The sequence below is a fragment of the Nannobrachium achirus genome (assembly GCF_963921795.1).
Source record: "Nannobrachium achirus genome assembly, chromosome: 21".
NCBI classification, from domain to species: Eukaryota; Metazoa; Chordata; class Actinopteri; order Myctophiformes; family Myctophidae; genus Nannobrachium; species Nannobrachium achirus.
The window spans coordinates 29,908,911-29,930,661 of NC_137828.1; the positions used below are offsets into that span (position 1 = coordinate 29,908,911).

The window sequence follows — 21,751 nt, forward strand, 5'->3', positions numbered from 1 at the left end:
TAAATGACAATATTTTTTACTTTTGTCAATTCTCATTCTCATAGACAAACTCAGACTCACAACAACTGGCCAATGCAAAAAGATACCAGTTCTGTTCAGAATCTCACATCTCACATCTTCCCACAAAATATTATAAAGCGCTCAACAGTGGGCTTGATAAAAGCCCATGGGTCAATAAGCAGGATCGATAAGGTGCTCATTATCAATACAAATTAACAAACTCCATTCAGATTGTCAATAGGGAATACACCAACAACCAAAATAAACCAGAAGAATATGTCATAATATGCTTGTATTGTGAATCAGGAGTTTTTCTATATATGTGTGCCATTCTTACTGCATGCCAAATAATCAAACAGCAGCTTTTTCTCATTTTAATTTATTTCGTTTATTTCTTTTTCAATATTTTCATATCAACAACTAATTTGAGTGTGAGGGGGACTGACCAATTTCCAAAGCTGGTCAATGGATACAAAGCTGTGATCTCCCAAATTCAGACATAATTTTGTCAGGAGTTTGTTCGTGACGTAATCGGCTGTGTATCTATTGGTCAATGGCTGGTCAATGGATTAATTGAATTCAGTCTTACTATTTATGTTATGGTAATAAATATGGTATGATGGTATATATAAACGGTAAGAAGGAATTCAGTTCCCAGTGGATTACAACCAAGGGCCACTACAATGCTCTACAGTCAAGGCTGGTCCACAAGGCACAAGCTGGTATAAAAGGATTGTGTCATTTCTTGTTTATTTTAGTTTACAGGCAATGTACTGTAAATACAGGAGCAATATTATGTACAACACAATCCCACAGAGAGACATTGAGGCACATACTACTTTGACTGCAACAATCCTTATCATAGCAGTAGAGTTGGGTGAGGTCTCTTACTGCTTGGTGCAGGCTATTTTTTGAACAGGACAGGCTTTAGTGATGTATCCTTTAGCATCCAACCCTTCCCAACTGGATTCCACAAAAGGGGTTTGGGGACATGATTGTGGCACCATATACTGTACCAGTTTGGTACATAGCCTGTTGAACATTCAAAAATATCCTCAGTGGGAGGCAGGTGTGAGACTGGCATGTCTGTCGTTGATGCAAGAATACAACGGAGCTCATCAAGACTAGAACACACCTGGCCCTTTGCCTTCTTTTTTAGGCCATAGAGAGTGAGGGCATATTGTCTTGAACATCCTGAAGCCTCTGGTAGACTATCTGTCAAGCCAAAGGTTCTCAGACCCTGACCTAATTTATATGTACAGTACTATGGATATACTTGTGTTGCTCGCCTACTATGTCAGTCAACAACTCCTTGGAATAGCTGCCATTTTCATGCATGCTGGTCATGGGATAGACAACGATACATCCCAATGTCTGATATTACAAATACATTGGGAGTGGCTTTGTGTGAGAGTCTTCTAGCATGGCACGCATTGACTGGATGCAATGCAACAAGCAGCCTGTTCAGAATAAGCAATAATACAGCTTTCAACAAGCTGGCGAAGCACATTCATGAACTTCAGGATCTGAGAATCTTTGGCTTACTGCATGCCAAATAATCAAACATTGGTCAGTCTCCCTTACACTGCTCAAAATAGTTGTTGATTGAAAAAGAAATAAATGAAAATGAGAAAAGGCTGCTGATTATTTGGCATTAAGAATGGCGCACAAAGTGTAGTGTATTCTACTGAATATAGGCTTACATATATAATGTACTGCATTTAAGTCTGAATACCATAGACTGCTTATAGAACAATATGTTTGCTGCTTTTGAGGTGAAGAGAATTAGGCCTTGGGATGGGTGCATCTCTCCACTCCGACATGTCTCCTTTCCGACATGTCTGCATTCCGACACTAACCCTATCTCTACCCCTAACCCTAAACCTTAGGCCCATGGGAGTGTCGCCACTCCGACAATAAGAAGTCCATTTCGGAGTGGCGACATGTCGGAATGGAGAGAGCCCCCCCTTGGGATGTAGGGACACTACCTGTAGACCATCTGTGCAATATGAGATGAAACAACCAGCAGGTAGAAAATGACAAAGGATTGACTTGGAACTCCATCTTTCAGGGTAGGCTTTTTTATGGTGGGTACCTTTATGGATCAATTTCATGACTTCTGCAGTAAAAGTAAAACTACTGACCATCCATTTCATGAAGAGGACAAGTAAAAACACTGTCAGGGTTTGTACTACCCCTTATAGAAGATTATCTCCAGGATCACAGGGGATTCTTCCTTAGGAATGTCATTTCCGCCTATAGAAAGTCCTTATATTAAAGGCTGCAGATTCAAAACAGAACCATATTTTTGCATTCTGATTGTTCTGGGATGTAAGGACACTACTTGTAGACCATCTGTGCAAGTATGAGGTAAAAGCAACCTGCAGGTAGAAAATGACAAAGGATTGAATTGGAACCCCATCTTTCAGGGTAGGCGATTTTTGCCTACAGTATGTGGTGAGTCCCTTCATGGAACAATTTCATGACTTTGGCAGTAAAAGTAAAACTCGGGACAGTGCATTTCATGAAGGGGACATCCTAAAGATATGAAAAAACTATGTCGCGTTTTGTTCTACCCCTTATAGAAGATTATCACCAGACTTACAGGGGAACATTCCTTAGAAATGTAATTTCCGCCTATAGAAAGTCCTTATATAAAAGGCTGCAGATTCAAAACAGAACCATATTTTTGCATTCTGATTGTTCTGGGATGTAAGGACACTACCTGTGGACCATCTGTGCAAGTATGAGGTAAAAACAACCTGCAGGTAGAAAATGACAAAGGATTGACTTGGAACTCCATCTTTCAGGATAGGCGTTTTTTTGCCTATGTGATGAGTCCCTTCATGGATCAATTTCATGACTTTTGCAGTCAAAGTAAAACTTGGGACAATCCATTTCATGAAGGGGACATCCTAAAGATATGAAAAAACTATGTCGCGTTTTGTTCTACCCCGGGTAGGGGTACCTCAAAAACTAAGGCTCTTTTTTAGGATTTTTTCCTCCTCTAAAATGTATTAGGCATGATCGCAATTGCGAAATTGCATGTTTAGCCCCATAACAAACACATCTTTCAAAATGTCAAAAATGGCTGTTTTGTCTGACTTTGAAGGCTTGTATCTCATGAATGCCTGAACGGATTTCCAAGCGGATTTTTTTGTTTGAAAGCTGTTAAAAAGTACTACACATATGGTGCATGATCTAGTAGGGCGGGTCATACTTTTTTTATTTTGGAAATCCAAACGTGTTGGGTGTCCATTTAATGTGTTTTTTGATGGGGAATTCAAATATGACATTATTTTTGTGATAGGACAACTCTAAGCTACATCAATTTGCATTTTTACATTGTTAATTGTACCCGTTCTATCTCATTTATAAGATAGAAAAATCCAAATGAAATCTTAACATGTGGGGTGTCTAAATTGTGTGTTTCTTTATGGGGAATTCAAATATGTAATTCTTTTTTGGATGGAATAACTCTAACCTACATCATTTTGTACTTTAAAAAGGGAGAAATGTGCGATTTTTACCGCTTTTTAGGATATTTTTATAAGACACAAGGGAAATGTTTTATAATGACAAAGCCAAATCAAATGTACCTATTTATTAACCATTTAAGTGCATAACAGTGAATACACTTAAGGATATCAAATATCACTTCCAGAATGTTGCTAAGTTGAACAAGTCCTGCTTTGACTCAGCCTTGGACATCAGCCTCCTGCTGGTATCCTGATCCCTGATACCTCCATCCCTCTTTTCCTGGGAGAAGTAAAGTATTGGAGGAAGCTTCAGTCACCATTTTGACAACCCTCTCAATACTTTGGGTGTGGCATGTTGGCCAGTGAGGTACCTCCATGGGGGTGTTGATAACGTTATTCAACTCTGAGGTGTTTATTGTACAGGTGCGAGGTGGCTCTGCACATCTTCTGACTAGCTAATCATTTCAGCAATGCTGGAAGCATCATCATTGGTGTCTTTCTGCTTCTTACTGAGGAGTAGTTGCTGCCAGGCTCACTGGCATCTCTACAGTATTGCCAGTGAGCCTGGCAGCAACTATCTGTTCCAATACCCCAGAAAAAGACTAAAGAGGAGCCACATGCAGAGCAAATTGCCAAGCTTTTTGCATGGCTGAGAGAGAGGGGTTTCGATTAGACCTTAAGGGCCATTGGAGGGGACTCAACAAATCTTAACACTGGTGTCAAAGCTGGAGTAATGCAGAAGCTGGAGCTGCACCTATAGGCAGAAAGCTGGTCTGGTTGGTGAGTGTATTATCCGTTCACGGATAATACACTCCAACAATGTATTCCACAATAGATTGCAGTTTTTTTTTCTGATTCAATCCTCTCAATCCATGCTTTGACACCCAGAGCCTGAGAAGTCTGTTTGCTGTGGTGAGCCAGCGGCTGTGGTTTTGCTGGCCCAATCTCCAGCAGAGCCAGCCTTGCAGGAACCACTCCATCCCTGACTGCAGAAACAATATGATAGCCATAGTGTTGATCAGTCGAGAGATCTTCAATGACTTTGGCAGACAGCTCTGTAGCTGAATTAAGGAGCTTTCTTATTGGTCCAGACAATGGTGTTGTCTGACAGATTAGGACCATCGAGTTCAACAATGACCACCTGGCGGAGGGGAAGTTCACCAGTGTGTACCAGACCAGCAGATCCTCACCAACCAGACCAGCTTTCTGCCTATAGGTGCAGCTCCAGCTTCTGCATTACTCCAGCTTTGACACCAGTGTTAAGATTTGTTGAGTCCCCTCCAATGGCCCGTAAGGTCTAATCAAAACCCCACTCTCTCAGCCATGCAAAAAGCTTGGCAATTTGCTCTGCATGTGGCTCCTCTTTAGTCCCTTTTTCTGGGGTATTGGAACAGATAGTTGCTGCCAGGCTCACTGGCAATACTGTGAGCCTGGCAGCAACTACTCCTCAGTAAGAAGCAGAAAGACACCTGAGATCAATGATGATGCTTCCAGCATTGCTGAAATGATTAGCTAGTCAGAAGATGTGTAGAGCCACCTCGCACCTGTACAATAAACACCTCAGAGTTGAATAACGTTATCAACACCCCCATGGAGGTACCTCACTGGCCAACATGCCACACCCAAAGTATTGAGAGGGTTGTCAAAATGGTGACTGAAGCTTCCTCCAATACTTTACTTCTCCCAGGAAAAGAGGGATGGAGGTATCAGGGATCAGGATACCAGCAGGAGGCTGATGTCAAAGCAGGACTTGTTCAACTTAGCAACATTCTGGAAGTGATATTTGATATCCATAAGTGTATTCACTGTTATGCACTTAAATGGTTAATAAATAGGTACATTTGATTTGGCTTTGTCATTATAAAACATTTCCCTTGTGTCTTATAATAATATCCTAAAAAGCGGTAAAAATCGCACATTTCTCCCTTTTTAAAGTACAAAATGATGTAGGTTAGAGTTATTCTATCCAAAAAAGAATTACATATTTGAATTCCCCATAAAGAAACACATAACTTAGACACCCCACATGTTAAGATTTCATTTGGATTTTTCTATCTTATAAATGAGATAGAACGGGTACAATTAACAATGTAAAAATGCAAATTGATGTAGCTTAGAGTTGTCCTATCACAAAAATAATGTCATATTTGAATTCTCCATCAAAAAACACACAAAATGGACACCCAACACGTTTGGATTTCCAAAATAAAAAAAGTATGACCCGCCCTAATGATCTAGGCATGGGCGTGCACGATCCGTGCACTAAAAATTGATCCGTGCACTAGAAATTTAGGAAGGTGGCAGTGTTTGTTTTGTCTGACTTCGAAGGCTTCTATCTCATGAATGCCTGAATGGATTTCCAAGCGGATTTTTTTGTTTGAAAGCTGTTAAAAAGTACTACACATATGGTGCATATATGATCCGTGCACTAAAAATTGATCCGTGCACTAGAAATTTAAGAACGTGGCATCCTGGTACTTGGCGGCCATCTTGAAAAGGGCATTCAATGAGTTAACATTTAGCTAAACATCTGGGGACCCCCCCAAAATAATTTGGGGACCCCTCTGGGGATCCCGACCCACAAGTTGAGAACCATTGCCGTACAGCACTACTCTGTCAACTAGGACTCAGTAAAGCCTCAACTATACTTAGTTGTGCGCCGGTGTCACACCCAACATAGCCGATCTACAAGCTCACAATACGTCACAGTGCGACACACTGTACGCCTGTTGATTGGCTATTTGCACAACTAAGTACAAGTCAGGCTTAACTCTACGTGTTTGTTTCACCCCACTTGGAATATCAGTTGGGATCAAATCTGTATGACTGTCTCATTCGACGCAGACTTCAGAACTCCAATCAATGCAAAAAGTTTAATTGGCTGTTTTTTTAGACAAGTACTTGGAAGTAGATTGTGTATATTTTTCTCCCTGGATCGGATGCTGTGTAATCCGATTAGAGCAGGGGTTCCCAAACTTTTTTGGTTCAGGGAACCCCTATAAATATTTTTTTAATCCGAGGCACCCCTACATTATAATTTTCACTCCCAGCACCTTAAATGTATAGAATATCGTTGTTGTCGGGTGGAAACCTTGTATGTCCAAAACCTTTCTTTTTGTATTTATCATCTATAAAATGTACTAAACTAGTAAAAACAGCAGATCTACAAGCACATCGCGAGGCGTTGTGTGCTTGCCTTGTAGATCTGCTGTTTTCACTAGTTTTGTGCGACAGAGGTTTCTGCCCGACAGTGACGATATTTTAGTAATTATTTTGCGAGGAAAGCGTTGAGATAATAGCCATTTTGGTTAGAACTGACTGAAAATAACTTTGTACTTCAAGTTTAAAATGATACTAAATATTTCTTCAAGTGTCCAAATAAATTCCATCTCGCGGCACCCCTGGACTGCCGTCGCGGCACCCCAGGCTGCCCCGGCCGTCACCCACTTTGAAAACCCCTGGTTTAGAATGCATGCATGTGTTGGTGTGTGTGTGTGTGTGTGTGTGTGTGTGTGTGTGTGTGTGTGTGTGTGTGTGTGTGTGTGTGTGTGTGTGTGTGCGCGCGTGCACCAAGGTTATAATAGTTTGGGATTTTTCCATTAGTTTTTATTTTTATTAGTTTTGAGGTTTTGTTTTCAATTACAGTTTAGTTTTAATTCGTTTTTAAGGTGGGGTTGCTAGTTTCGTTTCGTTTTTATTTTTTGAAAATGCTTAGTTTTAGTTTAGTTTTTATTAGTTTTAGTGTTAGTTTTATAGTCTTTTACCTATATGGGGTATTTGTCAGGGGTGATATTAAAAAAGCTCTGGAAAAAAAAGTATTGTCTAATAAAGAAAATCAACAAAACATCATTGTTGAGAGTGGCAGGAATGTTGAGACATACAACTTCTCTCTTTGACCTCACCAACTGGTGTTTTTTACTTTTTTATTTCCACGAAAGACAAATTAATTAATTGTAGTTTATTTTAGTTAGTTTTGTAAACACACAATACCGTTTCAGTTAGTTTTCGTTTTTTTAAAAAGCTTAGTTTTTATTTTTATTTCAGTTAACTAAAATGTTTTTTCCATTCTAGTTTTCGTTTTTTAGTTAGTTTTCGTTTACTATAATAACCTTGGCGTGCACGCGCATGACTGTTTCCCCTACCAGTTGGTACTGTCTGATGGCCTCCTTCTCCTGCTGGATGCGTTGCAGCTCCAGGGGGTCGGGTCGGTACCCTCCTGGGACCGTGTAGGACTGAGGCCGGTCAGTGCTGCAGATCTCACAGCCTGGCCGCGTGGGCTTGTTGATGTAAGTGCAGGAGGGGCACGACCAGCCCTGAGACACACCCTGTGAAAACACAGGTTTTTCTGTCAAAAGTTCTTTTGACCCTCAGTAACGTGGCTTAGAATACTTGAGTAATTTATTCACAGAGTACAGTGGTGGAAGAAAAACTGAGATAAAGTAAAAGCAGCAATAGCACAATGTAGATCAGCTATTTTGGAATAGACAATGTATAAAATAGGGCAGATAGGGCTGGCGGGCCAGCAATAATATCTGGCCTGGCAAATTGTTTTGTAAATAATTTACAATATCTGACTGACAGTCCCACATAAGCAGGATATGGACAACAAATGTATTTGCATTGATCAAACCGGGTAGGATGAATGCATACGTATAGTTCATTATAATTCTGTTTTCACTGTCCTCTATTTAGACTTTTAGATTAAAGACTTCTCTCATGTTTAAAAACTGTTTCACATGCCTTAAACAACAACATTGTTTCACTCTGTGCCAACTGCCAAGAGACCTTGGACCATGAAAGAGCTCTAGTTTGTATGAATGAAATGATAGATAGAATGTTCTTTTTAAATACTGTGATGAACAAAATATAAGTGCCACATTCAAGGATGGGGCAGTAGTCATATGATTTTAGTATTGTAGAATGTTACACCATTCTTTTTAACTAGGAGTAGTTTTAGATTATAGCAAGCCAGTGTAACGAAACCTTGTTAAATTATGCATTTATCTATCTATCTATCTACTGTATCTATCAATCAATCAATCAATCAATCAATCAATCAATCAATCACACCTCTTTATTAACCTTTATAGCAATGAAGTTATTATTGTATATCGGGTGGTCTGTTGCATGTTCCAGGTCCTACATTAATTATGATTGTTCCACCATCTAATAGCTTAGAAGAATATTGGTCCTAAGCCACACTTTCTTGACCAACCTGGAAATAGGGCTTAATTGGTTGTATGTTTTGTAATAATAATAAGACAAGTGGTAGAGGTGTGAACATTTTTTCAATTTTTAGCAAGTTAGCTCTGACTGGAGGTGTGTAGGATCTAGTGGCAGTTCACCTCTTTACAGCAGCTCCACAGGGTCAAAACTCTTTGGAGACATTTCCACCATTATGAAAGTCTGTCAGATGTAAAAAAAGAAAAGAAAAAGGAATTGTCGAGCAATACAAATAAGCGATTAATCCAACCGCTTGTGTTTGGAGCTGCCGAGGACTCGAGATGATAATATATATATTTTTAAATGTACCGATCGTTCATGGATATTAACTCATATGCTGCTATTTTAAACATAGGCTGAACTGTTTTCCTGCCAAATTGTCCTTACCTTTTAACGTGGGCATGTGCACGCATAGTGCATGATCTGTGCGCGACTCATGTAGTAGACCGGTAGACAAGATGACAGCTTTCGAATAAAAAAAAATCCATTGGAATAGACAAATCCGTTGCCAGGCAGTATCCTGCAGTATCCGCCAGTATTTACATAAGAAAACGTTGGAAACAGCCAGCTGTGCGCTATGGTAACACGTGGGCACGTTCGCGCACATAGCAGACGATATGTGCGCGGATCATATGCCAGGCGGGTAGAGGAATCAAACAGCTACCAAATAAAAAAAACACGTGAAAAAAAAAACATTCTATGGCCATGCAGCTCCTTCCTTTGTTTACAAGGAAAACATATGGGCCGGGAGCTATGATTGGCTTTCAGACCAGATATGGAAACCTAGATCCGGTCTAAAGTTAGGAAATACGACCGGATACAGTTAGGAGGCGGGCCTAAAGTCTCCGAAGCGGCTATAAACAGCGACCATAATTTTAATCGTTTCATAATGATTAAAGCTAATTAAATCTTCGGGCTCCTCGGGCATCGCAGAGTGGTACAGCGGGAAATCTCCGGTTTCGACGGGGACCGCGGGAAATGAGTTAACGTGGTAGGACGGCTAGTCCGGAATTCTCCTTTAACCACTTGAACCCGATCTACAATCTCACGGCGTGTCACGTCATGGGCTTGTAGAACTGCTATTTTCACCTACATGCCCAAAATAGAGAGGCCAGGTTGATAAGTGGTTAAAATGCAGAAGAGGACCATCTTTTTCTTTACCTGGACGGGAGTTGCTCTGCCGGGGCCATGCAGAGCTTCATTGAGCTGCAGCATCTCCAGGTTGATGAGGTCTCTGATGTCACTGACGTTCCCCCTATCAGACCCAGCTGATGCTCCAGGACCTGTGCAAGACAGGACTGTTACGGTGTAGTCCAGGGGTCTTCAACGTTTTCAGGCCAAGGACCCCTTAGTCGAGAGAGATGAAGCAGGGAGGGACCCCCACAACCCATACCATATAGTTTCATCGTTTGACGGCACAATCATCAGTGTATTTTGGATTCATTTTCAATTTGTGTTTTCAGATTTAACCACTTGAACCGTCAATACTTAATAAACTTCACTGTTCACTCTGTACTTATTCTGCTCTTTGCCAAAAATAGCCGATCTACTGTACAAGCTCTCCACTGCGAGGCGTTGTAGATCTGCTATTTTTGGCTAAAGTTCTCAGAATATGGACGCTAGGGTTCAAGTGGTTAATATAAAAAAGGAGAAAAAATAGCTTCTATCACACAAAGATTTGGAGGACCCCCTGCGGTAACTCTGAGGACCCCCTGTTGAAGACCCTTGTTGCAGTCTATACCTCATGGTTCACCCGTGTTTAAACTCAGTGGCAGGACCTGTTAGACCTGTTCGTGAAGTCTCAACATTGACATGTTAATGTTGTATAATGTTACATAATATGTCCAGGGGTTGACACTAAGGTCTCAGAGGCACTTGCCCGTCGGGCAAGTACATGTTTTGTTCTACTTGCCCAAAGGTCATGCCCACTTGCCCGAAAAGTAAATTGTCCATTATAAAAGGATAGGTAAGAGATTAATACAGCTCAATTTAACACTTATTTCTTTACTTTTTGGGGCTGTGCGATAAAAAATGTCATAGCTCAAAACCACCCAATCCAAATACCAAATAAGTATATGTTTCTACATGAATGTCTGTTTCACACTTGTTATTTTATATTTTTAAGTATAGCAACAGTAAAAACAGCACATCTATACTATAATTTTGCGAATGTCTGAGTGTCTGTCACAGCGTTTCTCCTCAGTGGCTGGAGCAATTGATCTGAAATCGCATCACCATTAGCATATGAACACACCTGACATAACTGTGAAGCCCGTTTGTCACTTTCACAAATCATATGCTGAATATTAGCATTTTTATGGTGTAACTACTATTCTGCATCTAGCATGAGGCATATCTATTCTGCATCTAGCATGGGGCAACATGTTTAACCAGCTCTGTGTGTGTGTGTGTGTGTGTGTGCGCGTGTGTGTGCGTGTGTGTGTGTGCGTGTGTGTGTATGTGTGTGTGTGTGTGTGTGTGTGTGTGTGTGTGTGTGTGTGTGTGTGTGTGTAGGTGGGCGGGGGGGGGGGTGTTGGCTGGCCCTCTTTCAGATGTTGTCATGTAGATCGGTACACAGTATCTCTGTAGCCTTTAAACGAAACGGGTATTTCTTACATTGATGCTCCTACATATTATCATGCAAGCACCAGAAAGTTACTTTCCATCCCTCATATACTGTGTGCACAGCGCACACCCCATAACCCACACACTGCACATCATTTCGGAGCTCATATCTTTGAACGGGTAAGGACTAGTTATAGGTAAACAGTGCTCTTATTTTACATTCCACAGACCAGAAGACAGAGCGCACTGGTCATGTTCAGGTGTTTAGACAGATATCTGGTGTTGTGTTTATAGACGGTTGTGTCCGCTCTCAAACAAGCACTTGCCCGGTCGGGCAACCTGAAAGCAAACTTCACCTGCCCGAAGGTTTTATTTACCTGCCGGGGGCAGGTGGGCAAGCCTTAGTGTCAATCCCTGATGTCTGTGTTTACTGAAATGGGAACTCTCAGGTTAAAAGAGGCAAGCGGGTGTAAACATTTTTTAATTAAGATTTATTTTATACCCTCATTGATCCCGAGTTAAATTCAGGTGTCATAGTAGCATCGTAGTAAGCATTAAACACATGGAGAGTACCAGGAGAGTTACAAAATAAGTAGTAGTAAGCCAGGTAACAATTACGTTGACTCACTCAAACTAAGAATACTTTTTAGAATCCATGAGAAGTCAAAATATTGCCCCTGCGCTATTGAGTGCCTGTTCAAGCTTGTGTGTTTGGGTATCTCAGTGGTTCTCAAAGTTCGGTCCGGGGGACCCCCAGAGGTCTGTAACTCTGAGAGTTATGGGGGTCTGTGGCCTGTTGAAATTAGACAGTTTGAGAACCACTGGTGTAACCACACATGTGCTTCAAAAAGGTGCTCAGTTTATTTAGGTTCAGGACAGCAACCGGAGAAACGTGCGTTTCAGCATTCCAAGGCTGATGAAGGTATAGTTCAGAAACGTGTCCATCCTAAACTTAAATAAACTGAGCATCTATTGAAGAACATAACGTGAGTGCTGGCATCATTTTCCTTTTATTTAACTTCAGGAGCCATGTGCACCTGGCAAGTTTTGTTGCACTGCTCGCATTCCTTCTACAAGTAGTAGGGGTGTAACAATACGATAAGGATCACGATACATAGACGATACGATACATGGACGATATTGTTCAGTCATGGCGATACGATACGATTTGATTCAATGATTTAAAATGAATATAGTAACTATTAAGCAAAGAAATTAAATCTATGTGAAACGTGTCAATAGTGCATGTATTTAAGGGAAAAATCTATTATTATAAATAAGTAAACACTGTGATTCTCTAGCAAATACATGGACATTATATTTCAACACATGGACAAAACTGCACCTTGACATGAACACAGGGATTACACACATTTATCGATAGACTAAGAGTAGCTATATGGAATGGAAAAGTAATTAAACCCCTCTTTCATTTTCATTTGCGCTGCAAAACGTTTCGATACCGATTATCTGCATTTAAAACGATACTGATACAAAGCCAAAAACGTTATGATATATGCTTTTGCATATCGATATAGTAGATCATTGCAAATTAAAAATGATTTTTCAATTCAGTTACTATATGGTTACACCCCTAACAAGTAGTATCACATGCTCCTCACCAGTGTTGCTGCCGGCACCGAGCCGGGGAGGCAGGGTGGAGTAAGGCCTGCGGTCTTGAGACGAGGGGCCATTGCTGTAGGGAGGAGGAGAGGGAGCAGGGAAGGAGGGAGCTGGTGAATTCCCAGCTGCCAGCAGGGCACTCTCCTGGTCCTGCTGGAGGAGCTGGTGGGTAAGGCGTGCGTGGTGGGCCGACAGGAGGTAGAGGAAGGCCGTGTCGCCGTCCCGTCGCACACCATACGAGGCCAGGGAGCGCTGGTCCGCACACAGACACTGGCCGATAACCCAGCGCTGCACCCATGGGTGGAAACCATACTGGAGGAACACCTGAGAACAGAACAGAGTGGGGGTGGGGGAGGGGAGAAGGTGGAAGGATGAGATTATCTGAGAAGCCAAGAGAATTTGCTGAGCTGCTTAAAAAAAGTCAAAAAGAAACAGACTCTAAAGAACATTTTTCAGACAAACCTGCTGCTTCAGCGCTGCAGTAGTCGTATTGGGGAAGACTTTCACCGTGACACAACAGGAAGAGGCAGAATCTTCGATAACGACGGCCAAGCTTAGGGACAAAATTAAAATAAAAGACGTGTTTTAACGTTTCTTTTTTTTTATATAGTTAGTGTGGAAGACACTTTTCTTGAGCTGGACTTGTACTCGTCCAGACATTACAGATACTGTATGTAGTCAGCACATTAACAATTAAAGCAACCCATACATTTCTTTTTAATTATTATTAATCCTTTATTTAACCAGGTAAAACCTCATTAAAACTCAATTAGTGCCGCCGACATGAAAGGGTTAATTGTTCAGCGTGCCGATCGAGCTAACAATTCCTACTTGACGATGTTCAAGATTGACCCGGAACTAGTTCTGGTCTGAAATGTAAACAATGATAGAAGATGGATGCCTTTATGCTTGTGCTATTTTAGCAAGAATCCAATGCCATCCTTGGCATCAAAAGTGTTTTTTGGAATGGAAAATGGACTGTAAAGATCAGAAAGACCGTTGGTTTCTATGGGATGGGATCACTATTGTGTGCACGTGGATGCGCGATGATGATGAATCGCCGACTTCAAACATGCCAGCGTTTTTCACCGGACGGTAGGTAGCCAGGCCAGCTTTACTGTATATACAGTATATTTCGCGAGTCATCCCGCGATCGGCACTCTAGATATCTTTTAATATTTCGTGAGACATCGCGGGATCGGCACAAAATCGGTTAAGATATAGAATCTCTTAAAGAACAGAGCAGCATAATAAACCCATCATGCATAATAAATACAAATATAAGCCTACTTGATTTCAGTGTCTTCATAGTTCCTGACAGCAGGCTGGATCTTGAGTGCAGTGTGCTTGCGGGCCAAACTGCTAGCAAAGACAGAGGCAGCCTGCATGTCGCCTGCCTCTATGGCTCTTGTCAGCTCACTACACATTTCCTCTGTAGACACACAGACATAGATTTATAAATAGACATGCCAAGTAGCTACAAACATACACACACAAGAGCTACTTAAACCCCAATATACTTAGTTGTTTGGGGTACTAGTAAGCTAGTATTTCCCTCGATTTGCCAAAAATCTACAAGCTCATTGCTCACTAGATCGGCTATTTTTGTCCAATATTCACCCCAGAATAGGGACACTATATTATTTTTCTGGGTAATATACAGCTGAGATATTAAAATGGCCAACATGTTAAATTGCAGATGGGCCATGGTGGCTGCATGGACAACTTCTTCTGACAATTTAAAAGTCTAAGTCAAATCCATTAACTGTTATCAACCGTACTTCAAACTTCAAACTTAATTTCCTTTCTTCAAAGTGGTTTGTGTAATACTGCCCACTGTGCCCTCGGTGCACTGTATGAACTGCTGAAGATTTGTCACAAAAACCCATGTTGCACTATGGCCTCTATTTTGAGCAAGGTTTGGATTGCAAGTCCCAAAGGGCAAAGAACACTGTAGCTCCCTTAAGTAACCTTTTATTTAGGCATCCACCATGAAAGTACTTACACTTAGAGTAGTAACTTATTTAGTGGATGCCTAAATAAAACTTTAATTAAGGGAGCTACAGTGTGCCAGTTTAGTACTCTCTAGACCAGGGGTAGGCAACCTTAGGCACAGGTGCCAACATTTGCACAGGGAAGGGTGATCACTGGCACACCGGCAGAAGTTTGAGAGAGAGGATTTTTATTTCAAAATCAAATATATTTTTAAATGTGGTCAATTAAATGAAGTCACCTAATTCACAGCATATTACATCCAGCACATCAATTTACATTCATTAAAACTCTGAACTCTGACTCGGGGCGGGGAGATAGGTGGATTATTGCTCTGCTCTAATGATCATTATAACAATGTCCTGACAATCAAAATATGTCCGAATGTTTGATGGGGTGTCATTAAGATTTATGTTGATATGGCACACGGACTATCTAGAAAATAAAAACATGGCACTTCATTTCAAAAAGGTTGCTGACCCCTGCTCTAGACTGTTTGGGGCCTGTGTGAGGTAGGGAGACATGATGTACCTACCTGTGCGTGGTAAATCTGTAGAACTCTGAGATACAACGTCCTCCAGAGGCAGCTGGGAGTCTCCAGCTGAAACAATGTCTGCCACTGTAGGTTGTCAGGAGACAATAAGGACATTTAGACACACACATGGATATGAACATACAGCGAGTTAAAGAACAGAAACAGGCAAACAAACACTTCCTCATTCTACCACAATACTAGATACATTTCCCCACAGTGATAAGGCTTACTGTGTGTCCTCTTAGATCAGGGGTCGGCAACCCAAAATGTTGAAAGAGCCATATTGGACCCAAAAAAAAAACAAACAAATCTGTCTGGAGCTGCAAAAAAATATAAAAGCCTTATATATCGTCGTTGTCGGGTGGAAACCTTGTATGTCCAAAACTTCGTTTTGTATTTATCATTGACAAAATGAACTAAACTAGTGAAAACAGCCGATCTACAAGCACACAACGCCTCGCGCCGCGAGGCGTTGTGTGCATGTAGATCTGCTGTTTTCACTACTTTTGTGCATCAGTCTTGTATGATGAAGCAGGGCTTTACTTTCCGAAAAAGAAAAAAAAAACATACAAATTTGAAACTTGGAGATACGAGGTTTCTGCCCGACAGTGACGATACATTTTCATACATTTTTGAAAAAGCTCCAGGGAGCCACTAGGGTGGCGCTAAAGAGCCGCATGCGGCTCTAGAGCCACGGGTTGCTGACCCCTGTCTTAGATAGAGTCAATGGAGGTGAACAGTCAGATAATCTCTTAGTGCTGCTGCTGATCTAGAACCTGATTTGCCTAAAGCTGCGTCCAAACCTGGATGGTTTGAGCGGTGCGATTAAATACATTACAAAGTGAATGCAAAGACGACGCGTGAACGGGCACAGCGCGAACCATCCCAAAGGGGCGGCGCGAACAGTTGCTTCGGTATCTTCGCTTGGAAAAATCCATCTGAAGCAACCTTCGCTTCACCCCCACTCCACCCATCGCGTCCTGACAGCCAATCAGCTTTGATGTTGTCCGGAGACAAGGGAAATGTTTTTGGTGTTTGGTGTTGGGACTCCCTTCTTTCCGGGTGTTTCGCCTTGATTCCAACGGATTTTCTTTACCAACGCGGACCTGCGCGACCAAAGTGAAGCGATAGAAGCGGCTAGAATAGAAGAAATAGCTTCAGGTTTGGACGCAGCTTTACAGATAAGGAAGAGATGGTCATCCAAAGCAAAATGTCCTTGGCGGTCCTGACAACACAGGCTTATCTTTCCGTATGTACAGTGTAGCCTATCATACAGCTCTGCCGTTGTTGTACTAGAAACGGCACCTATGTTTGCAATGACATGCCTGATAATGGTGCAAAATTATCTCACCTGCACATCATGAGACTATTACATGAAAAGGTCTATGTTCTAGTTCTGTAAATGTTCTAAATAGCATGCACATAACTGCTACTACATATGCAACCTACATGTACTCTACGTGTTACTGTACCAGTTTCTATCCTGTTTCTCTTCTGCTCTTACTCGATCTCTATCTTCCTCCCTTCTCACGAAGAACAACTAGTGTAAATGTTGAAGCGCACGCGGAAAAAAGAATTTCACTTTTTCCACACATGTAAAGCTGTGATGTGACACTTAACACGTTGCAAGCCGCGGCAGAACCCTCTGAACAGAGGTAGCGCCGAAGAAATAAGCCATTTATTTACAAACATGTTTTAAAAAAACAAAGCCCACATGATAACAACACGTACTGGAGTGCTCGACACAGCGTACATATTCATCCTGCAGAGGTCGGCGATCTTACTTTGGCGAGGCGGAGGGGAGATCAATTCCATTCGTTTACGTGCGGCGAAGCAGGGAAAGGAGCGATAGAGAAGCGGCGCCCGAACGTGATTGAAACCGCGATCCACGAACAGAGACAAAGACCAGCCATCTTGTTTGAGCTTCTTGCTGAGTTTCAACACTGGGGAGAGGATGAGGCTCCTCCTGGCCAGCCATCCATCCAGAATGTGAGTCAACGGCGTGGCCTGCTGGATATTAGGAGTATCACACCCAGCACCAGAAAATGACTGTCAGAGCATATTAACCCTTTCAGATCGCTCCAAAAAGACACAGAGAAGAATTTCCGATGTTTTTTTTTTTTTTATTATAATTTATATCAAAAGTCCGGGAATAGACGGCGTGGCTGATGGGACCCAGTAGGAAGTCCGAGGGAGTACGGCCAGGCTTAGAAGGTGTTAAGCTGTCATTGCAACTTTGCTAGGCAGGACAGATGTTCAGATGACTGAATGGCCTTGGTTTAAATGTGTTTTAAATGAAATATGACATACATGCTCTATTCCTCTTGATGAGGATGAATGTGACATGGGGCCAGGATGTCCATGAATAATATAGGCCTAAGTGACCATCTTGGTGGAGATCAAATCCACCCTGAAGCTGAAAGATAGAGAGAGAATGCCTGGATAGCTGCTGCGGTGGACATTCGATGCGCAGGGTAATAATAGTTAATAGAGTGGGCAGTGGGCACTAAGAAAGGATGTAAAATTGGCTATTTTGTTCAAAATGTAATATTTGGTACAAACAAGAAGTTGAAGTGTAAATTTAGGTCTGATAATGATGTACCGTGCATTTTCAAATTATGTAACCTTACATTACTAAAGACCATTTTTAAAATATTTTATTTTGTAACATTTTGGACAAAATGGACAATTTTATATTGAGGCACAGACGCGCGCGCGCGCACACACACACACACACACACACACACACACACACACACACACACACACACACACACACACACACACACACACACACACACACACACACACACACACACACAGAAGAGCAGAGCAGAGAAAAGCTTCTTTGTTTTGGTCTAAAATGCTTGTTTTGTTACACCAAAGTCAATATGCACCACCCCACTCCACCACAAATTAGATTCCAGGCACCACAAATGGGTGGCTTGGATGGTGGTAAGTGAGCACATGTTTACTTGTCTCACCATAGTACGGTCTGTCAGCCTGTCACAATTATTACATAATCGTCTAATTGCAATTATTTGAGATAAAATAATCGCAATTATAATCCTTTCCAGGTGGAAAAATGTTCATACCTTTTCCAAAAACAGAAGAAATAGCAGATCTACTACGTGACACGTTGTAAGCTTGTAGATCAGCTCTTTTCGCTATTCTTTTTTTGAAAGTATAAAATTATTAAATATGTCAGCCTAAAAGGCAAACAGAAATTTCATTTTTATTCATAATGTGTTCCAACGTAATGTGGTGCTAAGCCCGAGTTCTAGGGTTAGGGTTAGCTCACACCGTGTCGCGATCTGACGCGTTGCGAATTTGCAGTTATGTATTTGAGCTTTTTTATAAAATGTCCTTGTGTTGCAGACATACCTACCTACCTGTATAATGGAAACGTAACCATTCCATTATAGGTTTTATTGTTTGTTACAAAAAAACTACCGGTAATAACACAGAATCTTTCAGGTAATGGAGGAAGATTCCGGGTTAACCTTCGTAGTCAAAAAGAGCCATTTGAGTAAATGATGGACTGACCCCTGTGTGCTTCTCTGAGCGATGACATGACCACGGTAGCCCACTCCTGCGCCTCCCGCTCGCAGCGGAAGTTGAAGCTGATGCGGTCGTGTGGAGGCGCGGCCAAGCTCAGCTCGTGACATCTGGGGGACTTCACCTCGTAGTGTATCGCCCTCAAGTCAAACTCTGAAATCGACTGGCGAGAGGAAGGGAAAAGTCTAATCAAACAGGATATCGAAATAGAAAGTGAAAGAGAGAGAGAGAGGAAGGATGAGGCATGAGAGGGGAAAGAAAATCGAGGAAGGGAAAAATCAAATCAAACAGGATATCAAAATAGAAAGTGAAAGAGAGAAAGGATGAGGCATGATGGAAAGAAAATCATCACAATGTTAGTACATTGCAACTTCATGAATTATGTAGCCAGGTCATATAAAAGATTTATGTCACTCTGTCCTAGTTGCTGAGTTGATTGACACAAACATAAATATAGGCTACTGTAACAAACTCAGAAACAATATTGTTTTAGATAGTGTAAAACGTCAATAAATGATCAGTAGCTGACTGTCTGTATTTCATAGTTGATGCCAGTGGGATAAATAAACAGCCAACCTGAAAAGAAAGAAACATTGACTTGCCCACACTGTTCTTTAATTGCTGCCAACTTTCAACAATGTTTCCTTCAGTTAGATTTGCTGACAGTTCAGTCTCACACACATACATCAATACACGCAGACGGAGGCTCCTCTAGTGGTTCTAGTCCTAGAAGTGGGGAATTGAAACATATTAACAACCAGGGCAAGAAAGTCAGGGAGGCCATGGCCATCATTGCCCCTCAGTTTGGCCTTGTGCCCCTCCAAAATATGGCAGGCCCTGAGGCCACAGTGGCCTTAATGCCCCAGCCCAGCTGACTGTACTACTTCCTCCTCTGTCTCTATCTTGTCGATATGTAGGTCTATCAGTGTCTTTCTTGTCATGTAGACACCAGTGTCTTGTTGAGTGTCTATTTTTAAACCAATCCAGTATCTTTGATTTGTGCAGGTCTGAGCGTCAGATACCCATTTATTTATTTCACAACAGATATTAATTTCAAATTTCAAATTATTTCAATGGACTAAAATCTTGTTTTATTTGATGGCCTTCCTGCCCTGGCATTTGGCCATTGTGCCCTCAAAAAATGGACAACACCAAAGGCCAAGTGGCCGAACACGTTGTTGTTGTTGTTGACGACTGTCACTAAACTTACCACACTTCGTGCCGATTGGCCGCCGTCCCGCAGCGAGAGGCGGAATTCCCCGGACTTTCCCGGGTCCATGCTGAGCTGCAGCCGGAGGAGTGACTCATCGCCCCCGGCTGCTCCTGGAAGACACAGCGGCCGAATACCTGAATGGCAAACTGACACCCGCACCGACATGAGCACGGTGTGACAGCAGCCAGCAGGCTGGGACTGGGGCTGCTGCTGCTGCGACGCAGCCCCATAGCCTCCGGAGAGAGGCTCCGCTGTGGGGGTGTGAGTCCACCCGTCTGAACTCAGCGACATGCCGCCGCTGCGCAAGCACTGTTCATGCGGGCTGCAGTGAATGTAAACAACAACGCAGAACACACACACACACACACCGCGGTTTGTGTCGCTGTGGTTTGTTTGGGACTTTGGGTGGTTAAAAAGTAGTTCAAAGTGAAAGTGGGCCTCTTCTGCGTGTCATTGCGGCGGCTCCCCGGCTCGATACTAGCAGCACTGGTAGCACAATAACAACAGGAAGCCTGATAGAGATGGGACGTTCGTGAACGACTCGAGTCTTTTGAACGGCTCCTTTGGAAATGAACGATGGGATCCGGTTCGCAGTAGGGAGCCGTTCCTTTCTAATGAACAGTGATGGACTTTGATTGATTGATTGATTGATTGAAGACTTTATTAGAAGTTTGCATAGGAAAAGGTACAGTTTCATGACGGTACAGTTCACTGGTACAAGGTCTACTAAAAGGAGATCCATGAAAAGACTAAGCTTATTTCCACTGGAAACCATTGAAGTATCTCATATAACATTGAATGACAGACAAATAGAACACAGTACTATGCAGTAGATATGTAAAGAAAAACAAACAAAAAAAAGACAGTAAGTCTAAAACAAACAGTATATACAAAGAAGGGGCAGGGGAGGGTAGGGTTGGGCTAGGTTCATTTTTTACCAGTTGCGAACGGCTGCTGCCTGTAAGTGGACTGGAAAAGTACTCAAATTCTTACTTTACCTTTGATTGACCTAAGTAAAAAAATACTACTGCGATGTTGAAATACTCTGCCAAAATAGAAGTTAGGAATTAAAAATGTACATTGAGTAAAAGCGCAAAAGTATTGGTATCAAAATGTACTTAAGTACCAATTAGCCCTATTCACGACCCGCCCACTCAGCAAATTTCTCAGCATCCCCCGGGTGCTGACATCAATTTAAAAGGGGAAACTCTAACAGAAATAGCTGGACTAAAAGCCAACAAATCATTATTTTGAACGGTAAAGTAAATTATAATGCTTTGTGCCTTTTACTATCTTGTGTTCTTGATCATGCTGCTAGCCGTATTTTATACTTTACTATTCGGAAATTGCATTAAATTTGCTTTAGTAGGATTTTCCCCTTCAAAACGTGACTTCAGCACCCGGGGGGTGCTGAGTAGGCGGGCCGTGAATAGGGCTAATAGTAGAAAGTACTCATTATATAGAATGTCCCATTTCACAAGTTTTCCAATCAATAAAATGTAGAAAAATCATTCGAAAATAGCAGATCTACAACCTCACAATGCGTCACAACACAAGTACACA

The 21,751-nt window shown here is 41.9% G+C and overlaps 1 protein-coding gene across 1 annotated transcript in view; it reads right to left on the minus strand.

The window, feature by feature from the left end:
- shrprbck1r (sharpin and rbck1 related) overlaps positions 1–20,654 on the minus strand; it is a 34,029-nt gene extending 13,375 nt beyond the window's left edge. The window contains exons 1-8 of the mRNA XM_080751931.1: positions 20,186–20,654; positions 18,964–19,138; positions 15,418–15,501; positions 14,181–14,322; positions 13,353–13,443; positions 12,890–13,214; positions 9,864–9,985; positions 7,622–7,804 (exon numbers count right to left, since the gene is read on the minus strand). Coding sequence (XP_080608057.1) covers positions 7,622–7,804; positions 9,864–9,985; positions 12,890–13,214; positions 13,353–13,443; positions 14,181–14,322; positions 15,418–15,501; positions 18,964–19,138; positions 20,186–20,479 — 1,416 coding nt within the window. The 5' untranslated portion in view covers positions 20,480–20,654. The remainder of the gene's footprint in view (positions 1–7,621; positions 7,805–9,863; positions 9,986–12,889; positions 13,215–13,352; positions 13,444–14,180; positions 14,323–15,417; positions 15,502–18,963; positions 19,139–20,185) is intronic.
- Between the last annotated feature and the right edge of the window lie 1,097 nt (positions 20,655–21,751).